The sequence below is a fragment of the Bos indicus x Bos taurus genome, chromosome 5 (genome assembly GCF_003369695.1).
Source record: "Bos indicus x Bos taurus breed Angus x Brahman F1 hybrid chromosome 5, Bos_hybrid_MaternalHap_v2.0, whole genome shotgun sequence".
NCBI classification, from domain to species: domain Eukaryota; kingdom Metazoa; phylum Chordata; class Mammalia; order Artiodactyla; family Bovidae; genus Bos; species Bos indicus x Bos taurus.
In genome coordinates this window covers 31,572,618-31,585,393 of record NC_040080.1, presented here as the reverse complement: position 1 = coordinate 31,585,393, position 12,776 = coordinate 31,572,618, and the positions used below count along the sequence as shown (strand labels likewise).

Below are 12,776 nucleotides of genomic sequence, written 5' to 3'. Positions count from 1 at the left end.
TGGGGGACAGGTTAGCAAGAAAGTAACAGTAAGAGACTGTGCTATGGTCTAGGAAGGAGGCTTTGCCCAAACACTGGGAAATAAGCTTTACTTTCAACTTCTCTGCTACAATTGTTTCTTTTGCACAAACTTGCCTGAATCATTGAAAACTGTGGACCAACGATCATGTTGAGAATTTCTGGAGTCATTAAAAAGAGCTTAATGAATGTTATCAAAAATAATGTATGCTAATTTAATAAATGTCACTAAATAGATGCTCCCCTCTAAAAACTGACTAAAAACAACTTGTTTTAGCCCTAAGCCAGTGTTGGCTTAAAAAAAAAAATTGCACAATCTAAAAGTTGAGAATTGTGTTTTATTCAGTGGACTTTCTGAGGACTATAGCCTGGGATACAGCCTGTCAGATTGCTCCAAGGGACTGCTCCAAAGTGGTAAGAGAAGAGCCAAGATATATAGCAATTTTTTCTCATTATGTATATGTGTTTTTTCAGAGTCAAGATCTGAGTGATTTCATTATATTTCCAAAGGGCTCTATAATCAATGTGAGAACCACTGCTCTGAAGTTCCCTTAACCCAAGTTCCCATAAAACCCAGTTTTTTGGTTTTTTTTTTTTGGCCAGAATGTTTAGAGCCAAAGTAAAAAATTCATTTCCCCTAAGTTTTGTTTTCCAGATGGGCCTTCTCTAAAGCAGAGTAGAAATGATTCCACCTTCTCCAAGACCTAAAGATTCTTATCTTTGTGTGACCCTGCTCACTTTCTCCTTCTGTCCCTCCCACCACCACTTTCAAAGTTTCATCAATATGTTGCTCCATAGAGTTAAAGGCAGCCCTCCATATCCGTGGTTCCATATCTGTGGATTGAACCAACTCTGGATCACAAATAGTTGAAAAAAGATTCCAGAAAGCTCCAAAAAGCAAAACTTTACCACACACCAGCAGATTGACCATACCCCATTTACATTGTGTTAGATGTTACAAGTAACCTAGAGATGATTTAAAGTACGTGGGAGGATGTGCATAGGTTATATGCAAATATTATGTCATTTTATATATAGGACTTGAGCATCTAGGATTTTGGTATCCAGAGTAGTGGTCAGTGAGTTGTGTCCCAAACCCAACCTGCTGTGGATACCAAGGGACAATTCTACTTACAATGCTGCTATCCAAGGCTTGTAAGTCTGGAGTCAGAGTGCCTGGATTGGAATCCCAGCTCCATCATCACATGTCTAATATTGGAACCATCTCTCAGCCTCTATGCCTCAGTTTCCCCACCTAAAAAAAAAAAGAAGAATAAGATAATAATAGCATCTTCCTTAACAATGTGGTGAAAACTAAAAGAAAATACCAACTGTAAATCACTTAGAACAGTGCCTATTCCTTAATTACTGTTAGCTTATTATTATTTCTTACAAAATTTATTCATAAAATGGGGACCTTGAATCATTCATTTTCACGACTACTCTCAGTCTGAACAATTGCATGATTCTGTTCTTAAATGCAAAAGCAGGAAAAAGGGAAGAAACACATGACTCAGGATTACTATAGTCATCAGTCAGTTCAGTTCAGTTCAGTCGATGAGTCGTGTCTGACTCTTTGAGACCCCATGAATCGAAGCACACCAGGCCTCCCTGTCCATCACCAACTCCCAGAGTTCACTCAGACTCATGTCCATCGAGTCAGTGATGCCATCCAGCCATCTCATCCTCTGCCGTCCCCTTCTCCTCCTGCTTCCAATCCCTCCCAGCATCAGAGACTTTTCCAATGAGTCAACTCTTGGCATGAGGTGGCCAAAGTACTGGACTTTCAGCTTTAGCATCATTCCTTCCAAAGAAATCCCAGGGCTGAACTCCTTCAGAATGGACTGGTTGGATCTCCTTGCAGTCCAAGGTACTCTCAAGAGTCTTCTCCAACACCACAGTTCAAAAGCATCAATTCTTAGGCGCTCAGCTTTTTTCACAGTCCAACTCTCACATCCATACATGACCACTGGAAAAACCATAGCCTTGACTAGATGGACCTTTGTTGGCAGTAATGTCTCTCCTTTTCAATATGCTATCTAGGTTGGTCATAATTTTTCTTCCAAGGAGTAAGCATCTTTTAATTTCATGTCTGCAGTCACCATCTACAGTGATTTTGGAGCCCAAAAAAATAAAGTTTGACCCTGTTTCCACTGTTTCCCCATCTATTTCCCATGAAGTGATGGGACCAGATGCCATGATCTTCGTTTTCTGAATGTTGAGTTTTAAGCCAACTTTTTCACTCTTCTCTTTCACTTTCATCAAGAGGCTTTTTAGTTCCTCTTCACTTTCTGCCATAAGGGTGGTGTCATCTGCATATCTGAGGTTATTGATATTTCTCCCGGCAATCTTGATTCCAGCTTGTGCTTCTTCCAGCCCAGCGTTTCTCATGATGTACTCTGCATAGAAGTTAAATAAGCAGGGTGACAGTATACAGCCTTGACGTACTCCTTTTCCTATTTGGAACCAGTCTGTTGTTCCATGTCCAGTTCTAACTGTTGCTTCCTGACCTGCATACAAATTTCTCAAGAGGCAGGTCAGGTGGTCTGGTATTCCCATCTCTTTCAGAATTTTCCACAGTTTATTGTGATCCATATGGTCAGAGGCTTTGGCATAGTCAATAAAGCAGAAATAGATGTTTTTCTGGAACTCTCTTGCTTTTTCGATGATCCAGCAGATGTTGGCAATTTGGTCTATGGTTCCTCTGCCTTTTCTAAAACCAGCTTGAACAACTGAAAGTTCACGGTTCACATATTGCTGAAGCCTGGCTTGGAGAATTTTGAGCATTACTTCACTAGCATGTGAGATGAGTGCAATTGTGCAGTAGTTTGAGCATTCTTTGGCATAGCTTTTCTTTGGGATTGGAATAAAAGCTGACCTTTTCCAGTCCTGTGGCCACTGCTGTTTTCCAAATTTGCTGGCATATTGAGTGCAGTACTTCCACAGCATCATCTTTCAGAATTTGAAATAGCTCAACTGGAATTCCATCACCTCCACTAGCTTTGTTCGTTGTGGTGCTTTCTAAGGCCCACTTGACTTCACATTCCAGGATGTCTGGCTCTAGGTCAGTGATCACACCATCGTGATTATCTGGGTCATGAAGATCTTTTTTGTACAGTTCTTCTGTGTATTCTTGCCACCTCTTCTTGATATCTTCTGCTTCTGTTAGGGCCATACCATTTCTGTCCTTCATCGAGCCCATCTTTGCATGAAATGTTCCCTTGGTATCTCTAATTTTCTTGAAGAGATCTCTAGTCTTTCCCATTCTGTTGTTTTCCTCTATTTCTTTGCATTGATCACTGAGGAAGGCTTTCTTATCTCTTCTTGCTAATCTTTGGAACTCTGCATTCAGATGCTTATATCTTTTCTTTTCTCGTTTGCTTTTCACGTCTCTTCTTTTCACAGCTATTTGTAAGGCCTCCCCAGACAGCTATTTTGCTTTTTTGCGTTTCTTTTCCATGGGGATGGTCTTGATCCCTGTCTCCTGTACAATGTCACAAACCTCAGTCCATAGTTCATCAGGCACTCTATCTGTCAGATCTAGTCCCTTAAATCTATTTCTCACTTCCACTGTGTAATCATAAGGGATTTGATTTAGGTTATACCTGAATGGTCTAGTGGTTTTCCCTACTTTCTTCAATTTAAGTCAGAAGTTGGCAATAAGGAGTTCATGATCTGAGCCACAGTCAGTTCCTGGTCTTGTTTTTGTTGACTGTATAGAGCTTCTCGATCTTTGGCTGCAAAGAATATAATCATGGGCAACACTAAAATTAGAAGTTGGGGTTCCTTTGCCTGCTGTGGATATGCACAGCCATGTCATCTCAAAGGCACCCCAAGTCACACCACATGAAGCACACAGTCTCTGTAAGAACTATGTTTGGCACACACATAGGTTCAAGAAAAGCACTAGTCTCTGCACTTTCCTTTCATTCAGATTGCCATGACTAAGCCCTTCTTGCATAAAGCATTCAGATCTGCCATTGTGGATAGATCAGGGAGGGCATGTCTCTGGGCTTTCTCCAAGTCTGTCATCTCCCACTGCCCTGGACTATTGCTCTGATTGGAGCCGCAGACCTAGTTGATTGCCAGGCACACAAACATTTGATGACCATCGTCACTGGTAGCATTTAGTCTCTTTCCCACCAGACCTGCTGCCTCAGAGAATGATGTCTAACTCTGTAATGACTGTCCCTGCTTCTGCAACTGTGTCTTGGGATAGGAGTCAGATGAGTAGCTATGCACACTGAAATCATAGACTTCTAAATTCTCTGACTTTTAATCACTTAAAAATAGTGAAGAGTCTCTTTATATACATACTTATATATTATTGTATGTATCTCCTTTTTATGGCTTTCCTGGTGGTTCATTGATAAAGACTCTGCCTGTCAATGCAGGAGATGAGGGTTCGATCCCTGGGTCAGGAAGCCCCCCTGGAGAAAGACACCCACTCCAGTATTCTTGCCTGGGAAATCCCATGGAAAGAGGCATTTAGTGGGCTACATACAGTCTATGGGGTCAGGAAAGAGTTGGCCATGGCTTATCGACTCAACAAAAATTCCTTTTTATGACTGGCTCCCACCTTCCATACCGCCTTGGAGTTCTGCTTTTAACAATGTCGGCAGTACTTCTAGATGATGACTTGAGGTTTTTGCTACTTCACTGACACATATGTTTATGAGAGCTCATCTTTTCTGTCTCTACTTTGCCCTCACATGAGAGATAGCTCCCATGTTGTTTCAGGAAAGTAGAGATCAATAAAATGCAAAGTTCATGTTTGAAAGTGAAGAGTCAGTCCAAATTCAGTGACCTACACTGTGGGAAAACAATAATTCATTAAAAAATAGATTTTAGTGAACCCTTGGTCTATACTCCAAATTTAAAAATAGGCATGACCCTGTTTCTAAGCTATCATACTCATCTATAATTAGCATGCTGGGTGGGGAGTTGGGTTAAAGATGGTAAATAGAGTGAAAACTAAGGAGAGTAGTTGGCATATAAATCTGGGAAGGACAGAGAGGGCCTGAAATGAAGCCTTAGCATATCCATTAGCAGTAGGAGCACCTCCTCACAGAAAGACTGTAAGGGGAGAAGTCTGGGGGATGGGGGAAAATTTATTTATAATCAGGTCTCAACCAATATTGGATGAAAAAAATTTTGTTTAGTTTTATGCTTCTATTTCTGAGACTGAAATAATATAGTCATAGTATTTATAAGCACTCTAAGGGTATTCGGGGACTATTTTATTTCAAAACTGAAAGCCTCAAATGGGAAAAAGAAGCCTCAAATGTTTATCTTTGCATTTCAATTCTCAAATCCTACCTTTTTTTGAAATAAAGAATTTCTCTTTTCCCTTATATCCTTTAGCAAATAAAAATGTTTTGTTTGCATTAACCCAATTGTATTTGAATTTGCAACACAAAATCTAACAAACAAGGAAGGATGTTCTAAAATCTCTGGTCAAGATACATAGTTGCAAATAAAAGAGAGTATTCAAGGGACTTCCCTGGTGGTCCAGTGGTTAAGAATCCACCTGCCAATTCAGCAGACACAGGTTCAATCCCTGATCCAGGAAGATTCCACATGCCTCGGGCCAACTAAGGCAGTTGGACCACAATTACTGAGCCCTTGCCCTAGAGCCGATGCTCTGCGACAAGAGAAACCACCACAGTGAGAAGCTCAAACACCACAACGAAGAGTAGTCCCTGCTCCCCAAAACTAGAAAAAGCCCGTGGGCAGCAATGAAAATCCAGCACAGCCAATAACAAAGCAACTGATTAATTTTTTTTAAAGTTTACCATTAAAAAAAAGATTGTCCCAGAATAGAAATGTAAGACATTTAAGAAGTGTATGCCATCAGAACCTGAACATGTATTCCCCTGGATTAGATACAAATGAAGGAAGTAAGTCTACAAAGAGGAGAAATTATTTGAAGATTTTAAATTATTTTGATAGTGGGCTTGAATAAAGCTTATATAAATATATATATATTTAAATATGTTGCTAAGATGTGACTCAGACTTTAGAGAAAAATTCTATTTAGTTACCCTTGCAAACTGTTTGTCTAATTTTTTTTTTCCTCAACAAATGGTTTCAATGGTTCCTAAACTTTTCTGGAATTTGGCGAAGTGCATAGGTGTCCTTGATGTTGGCTTCAATCAGATTCATCATTGAATGGTTAAGTGAACCCCGTCTGTTCTGATCCAGTCTGGAAGGTTCTGCTTGTAGATTTGCAGATCATCTTCTTGTGTCCCATGCTGCGTTCATCAGCCAGTGGAAGCTGGGATTGATAATATCTTTATTATCAGACTCTGCTCAAGTGGCCATTTCAATTTCTTTTAGGTATGGTCAAAAAGCTTTTTCTTAAAGATCGAGTTTCAAAGGACAATAAACTTATGTAGGCTTATGTGAAAACTACATGTAATATTTACATTTTGGAAGTTATATTAGCTCTTTTCTAAATTACTGAACCTTGTCTTGTCAGGTAGTAGTATTTATATTTGCCTTTTGTGTCTCACTTCTCAAAAAGCAACTTATCAAAAAGTATGTTTTGAGTGGTTCAAGAAATTTGCAGATGGCAATTCTACCTTTTGGCTCTCAATTATGACTATCATTGTAAGTCATATAATACAAGTAAATATTACTTAAGGTCTGAATGATTGAAATAAGAAATTTAAGAAATATAGTAGCTATCAGTACTCTTGCCTGGAAAATCCAATGGGTGGAGGAGCCTGGTAGGCTGCAGTCCCTGGGATTGTGAAGAGTCAGATACAACTGAGCGACTTCACTTTCACTTTTCACTTTCATGCATTGGAGAAGGAAATGGCAGCCCACTCCAGTGTTCTTGCCTGGAGAATCCCAGGGACGGGGGAGCCTGGTGGACTGCCGTCTATGGGATCACACAGAGTCGGACACGACTGAAGCGACTTAGCAGCAGTAGCAGCAGCAGTAGCTATCAAACTCCATATGCTGAAGAACTGAAATACATTATGAAAAACCATGATGAAAAATAGGACTTTTTCTTCTTCGTGTACAAGTAACAAAACTGTTTTTTGAAGTACAGTTGATGATTAATGCCAGAATCTGTATTAGTTTGGGGGATTTTACATAGAATTTCTTGAGTCATTCCTTTGCCTATGGTTCATGGGCAAAGTACCACTCAAGAAACTGATTTAGACTGTTTTCATGTTCTCATACTAGGTGATTGCTCTGAGCTGGCATAAGAATTATCCTGTGCGGTTTACTAAGGGTCTTCTTCCCCTTGACCTTCCCCATCCCTCCTATGAGGGAGGGGAATGCCTGTGACTCTGCTGGTACCCTCTGCTCCAAAAGTAGCGCCTTGGCTCTAACTGTTCCCTCTGCCTAAAAAATTCTTCCTCATGAACCAACTTGCTTGATTTCCTTACTCTTTTAAGTACTTACTTTAAATATCACCTTTACCCAATGAGGCATAATTTTTAATATTGCTGCTCCAACCTGTCCTTTCTCCCCAGGTGAAGTATTGGGTTGGCCAAAAAGAGGTTTTGCATTGAGGTTTTTTTTTTTCCTGTAACATCTTAGGGACAAATCTGAACGAACTTTTTGGCCAACTCAGTACTATTGTATCCCCCTTGAACAGGTGAGCTAATGGAGCCTCAGAGAGGTTAAATGAGTTAACGAGTTCAATTTAAGCTAGTTACAATTTTTCACCTTTATAATTCTTTAATAAATATCCTTATGCACACATATTAAGTCACTTTAGTCATGTCTGACTCTGTGCGACCCTATGGACTGTAGCCCACCAGGCTCCTCTGTCCATGGAAGTATCCAGCCAAGAATACTGGAGTGGGTTGCCATTCTTTCCTCCAGGGGATCTTCCTGACCCAGAGATCAAACCTTGGTTTCTTGTATTGACAGGTGGATTCTATACTATCTGAGCCACCTGGGAAACCCAAATATCTTTAAATGCATATCTTATTTTCCCCTCAGGATAATTTTCCATATGTAGACATGCTGGCTGTAACAGTAGGCATATTTGGCTTTGTGTGTGTAGTGGCAGCAATGGCAGAGAGCTAAAATGAAGTACTATATGAAAACTTGGATTTATGTCATGTGAGTCGGACCAAGCATCCCCCTTTAAGATCTGTCAGGTTTTTCCCCTTGTCAAAAGGTACTTGCTTGGTCCCTAGAAGGGAAGTGGTTCTTTATTCTGGGAGAAAGTAAAAAAAGTGAAAGTGTTAGTCACTCAGTCATGTCCAACTCTTTGCAGCTATGAACTGTAGCCCACTAGGCTCCTTGGTCCATGGAATTCTCCAGGCAAGAATACTGGAGTGGGTTGCCATTCCTTTCTCCAGGGGATCTTCCTGACCTAGGGATTGAACCCAGGTCTCCTGCATTGCAAGCAGACTCTTTACCATCTGAGCCACCAAATTTGCTCATAATTTGAGCAGTAGATGATACTTGGTCTTATCTTATGCCCTTGGGCCACTGAAGGAGAAGAGGTGAAAGGTGATTACTGCTGCTGAGGGCACATGCCATGACAATAGCTGTTTCTCCCACCTTTGACACATCCATGTAGATAGAGCTTTAAGCCAGGTACTGCTTTATCCCAATTGTCTCTTCAGGTTTCCTTTAAATATTTGTGATTTGCTGCTGCCAATCTGCTGCTCTCTGACAAAGTACCCAGCATGGAATTGAAACAAAGACTAACTCCTTGATAGTATTCCTTAAAAACTTTCTTTTACAAAGCTAAATAAATCCATGTGCTTGATTCCAGGTGCTAACTTAAAAATGAGGACTAACACAATATTGTAGATCAACTATACTTCAAAAAAAAGTTGGCTTGGACTTTCCTGTTGGTTCAGTGGTTGAGACTCCACCCTTCCAATGCAGGGATGCAGAGGGCATGGGTTCAATCCCTGGTCAAGGAAATAAGATCCCACATGCTGCATGGCACAGCAAAAAAAGAAAAAAAAAAGTTTACTTAAGCAACATAGAAAAATTGAGGACTTGTTTCCATCCCTTCATCACTTAACATGAGCTATTAACCTGAATGGTAATGGGACCTTTTCTTTTTAACAGTCGGTGGCATCTATACTGTGATTCAGACAAAGGCCAAAACAACAGCAGATGAATGGGGAGACAACTATTTTCTGATTGGTCCATATTTTGAGCATAATATGAAGACTCAGGTGGAACAGTGTGAACCTGTGAATGATGCTGTTAGAAGAGCCATGGACACGATGAACAAACACGGCTGCCAGGTAAAAGACACCATCTGATGCTTCATTCAGCAAGTCTTAGTAAACTCTTGTGGAAACACACCACACTTTACATGAACTCATGAGCAAAGACCACTCATCTTCTTAGGCCAAAGAAGTTGGTTTATGAGAAAGATGATGAACTTGATTTTAAATAGGTTAGATCTGAGACACCTTATGAAAACCTAGTAGTAGAGTAGGTTTGGAACTCAGCAGAGGGTATAGAATAGAGATGCTTGGGGAAAAGTCAGTTGTGTCTAAATTGTAGTTGACATTATGGGTGTTTATAACATTATTCAGTGGAAGAGTATAGACTAAAAGGCAAAACTTGGGCGATGTCAGTGTGTTAGAACATCCACATGAAAAGAAGTCACGGACTGCAAAAGTAGAAGCGCAGCTAGTGATTAGAACCAGAAGGGCTTTGTAGTTGTGACAGTGTTAAGGTTCTTGTGATGGGAAGATTATCCCGGATTATCTGGGTAGATCCAATGTAATCATAAGTATCCTGATATTAGTAAGAGGTGGGCAGTAGAATTAGAATCAGAGAGGAGATATGACAAAGGGAGCAGAAATTGAAGTGATGAAAGCTTTGAGGTGGAGGAAAGGGGCCACAAGCCAAGGAATGCACATGGCCTCTGGAAACTGGGCAAAGCTAGAAGACAGATTCTCCCCAAGAGACTGCTGATGAAATGCACCTCTGCCAACATGTCAGTTTTAACTCATAAGACCCATTTCAGAGGGCTAACCCCTAAATCTGTAAGATAATAAATTGTGCCATTTTAAGCTACTAAATTTGCAGTAATTTTTGCCACCTCAATAAGAATAGAGATGTCAAGACAAGGAAGGAGAGAGTTTCAAGTATAAAGGAGGGATTGGATCAACCAAGGATTGAACCCAGGTCAGTTGGGTAGAGTAATACTCAGGTCATTTGTGGTCATCTTGCTAATGACAACTTCAGAGGAGAAAGTAGGGTTAAAGCAGATTGCAGTAGCTTGAGGAATGAATGAGTAGTGAGATAGAGGATACAGAAATGTGGCTGGGAGGTTTTTCTATGAAGAGGAAGGATAAAAGTCATTTCAAGTGATATGGCTCTGAGAATTTGTGTTTTCTTAAATATGAGTGAGCATATTTATATTCCAAAAAGAAGCATCCAGAGGACAGAGAGAAACTGAAAGTTTAGAAGGAATAGATGATGAAAGAGAGTAAGATCACTGAGAACAGGAGAAGAAATGAGATCCAAAGCCCTGCTGAAAGGATTGTTCTTCATTCCTTTTGCTCAAACTGGAAACAAAGGATAAATGCAAACAGAAATGAGTTACTGAGGAATTCAAGATCATCTCACTCCGTGTTTTCAGTGATCTTAAGTGCTCAAGACAAACTTCTGAGAGTTAGAAGGCAAGTATTAATATAAGAGAGTGTGAAGAAAGAAATTCTGGAAAAGTGTTTAAGGAATAGGGAAAAGAATTTCCGGACATCGTTAAGGTATATGTGTGTGTTAGTGGATTAGTCATGTCTGACTCTTTGTGACCTCATAGACTGTAGCCCACCAGGCTCCTCTGTCCATGGAATTCTCCAGGCAAGAATACTGGAGTGGGTTGCCATTTCCAGGGGATCTTCCTGACTCAGGGATTGGACCCAGGTCTCCTGCATTGTAGGCAGATTCTTTACCGACTGAGCCACCAGAGAAGCCCCTCCTTAAGGTATAGTCATGGCTTTTTAATGGCACAAATATACACAACTGTGACTTTCTCCAGCAGTCTCCTACACATGAATGAGTTCTGTTTTGAGAGCACATTCTCAAGTTCAATTGTTTGTTCACCAAAGTTAGCCTAGGTACCCAACTAACACAATTGGCTATATAGCACTGTCTTGTAATAGGTTTATGATACTTTTCACACAAACAATATGTGAAAATTGAACACAAAAAGTAAAACATTTTTAACCTTACAGTCCAGTGCCTTGAAATGTAGTACGGTCCCACAGCTAACATTCAAGGGCTGGCATCAGGTGAAGAGACAAGAAGATTTACTGACTGGAGGAGGGAAGTGGGAGATGGTAGAGCTGAAGGATCATCAGCAATAGGAGATAGAAGGTGAGCTGCAATTTCATGCATGCCTGATGTTGATGGCACAGGGTCTGGGGCCTGAAATAAAGTACTAGACTACTGTATTCTATACAGTACTATACAGTAAAGTACACAAAAGCATAACCACTTGTAGAGGAGGCACACGTGGCAATGTATGCCACACGTGTGAACTAATTTATGTGACTGGACATGTGAATGCAGGTTTGCATCTTTGAAAGTTTGCAACTTGAAGGTTCATATGTAGAGGGGCTTTACTGCAGTCAGCAGCCTGAATGAAAGTGTTAGAAGTTAAATAGTTGGAGATTCAGTGTCGTTAAATTTCAGCAGGTGTGCAACAGGGCAAGGTCGCATAAGTCTTGGAGGTAACTGTGCAATTGACTGAATTAATGGTTGAGTTGCTGGATGGTTGGGTCTGAAATGGACGGGAAAGGAAGCGATGAAAGGAAAAAAATGGTGATAATGTAGGACAAGAAGGAGGGTCTTAGAAACTGGAGACGCTGAAGAGGAAAATGAAAGAATACATACTCTGGGAAAAACTCAGTGAGAGAAGTTATGGAAGTTGTGTTGAAGGATAAACATTTCAGAGGATTAACAGTTTGGCTATTGACAAGGATAAGACTGCAGCCTTGAGCTTGGGTGGCTGACATGCAGTGGACATGAAGTTCTTTAAAGTCAGTAAGGTCAAATAGCTATGAGGTAAGTGTGTAGGATACAATCCTGATTTTAAAATTCCCAGAATAAGGTAGAAAAGTACCCAGGAGATTCATAGAACAGGGAAAGGTAACATGTTTGGAAAATGTAAATTTCAGAGATGTCTTTATATGCAAAGAAACAATAAGGTTTTAAAAGTTTCAGTATGATGTTAAAAAATCTTAACTTTCCTTCACATTCACCTGAGGAATATAGTTTCTGAGAGTGGAAAAATGAGTTTTCATTGAGATGTCGATGGAGTGTTGGTGTCTAGGAGGTTTAGGGTGTAGAACATTTAGTTTAAAAGGGAAATTGAAGTCCCAGAGGGTACTTTGGAAGCATATCACATTGAGAATGGTGTGGAGAATTAGAATAGCGAAGGTTGCAGGTTATACTTTTGGGATGAAATGAGTGAGATGTTAAAAGGGGTTCACATCTGAAAGTGTGAAAGTGAAAGCCTCTCAGTCATGTCTGACTCTTTGCGACCCCATGGACTATACAGTCCATGGAGTTCTCCAGGCCAGAATACTGCAATGGGTAGCCTTTCCCTTCTCCAGGGGATCTTCCCAACCCAGGGATCAATCCCAAGTCTCCCACATTACAGGAGGATTCTTTACCAGCTGAGCCACAAGGGAAGTCCAAGAATACTGGGGTGGGTAGCCTATCCCTTCTGCAGAGGACCTTCCCAACCCAGGAATCAAACCGGGGTCTCCTGCAATGCAGGCAGATTCTTTACCAACTGAGCTA

The 12,776-nt window shown here is 40.5% G+C and overlaps 1 protein-coding gene across 2 annotated transcripts in view; it reads left to right on the top strand.

The window, feature by feature from the left end:
• GYS2 (glycogen synthase 2) overlaps window positions 1-12,776 on the top strand; it is a 58,646-nt gene that overhangs the window by 5,087 nt on the left and 40,783 nt on the right. Inside the window, exons 1-2 of one of the 2 annotated variants that reach the window (XM_027541501.1) lie at window positions 6,140-6,356; window positions 9,075-9,256. In XM_027541501.1, the coding sequence (XP_027397302.1) occupies window positions 9,173-9,256 (84 nt within the window). In that variant the 5' untranslated portion in view covers window positions 6,140-6,356; window positions 9,075-9,172. Of the gene's footprint in view, window positions 1-6,139; window positions 6,357-9,074; window positions 9,257-12,776 lie in introns of those variants that run through there. The other variant, XM_027541500.1, reaches the window with a different exon arrangement.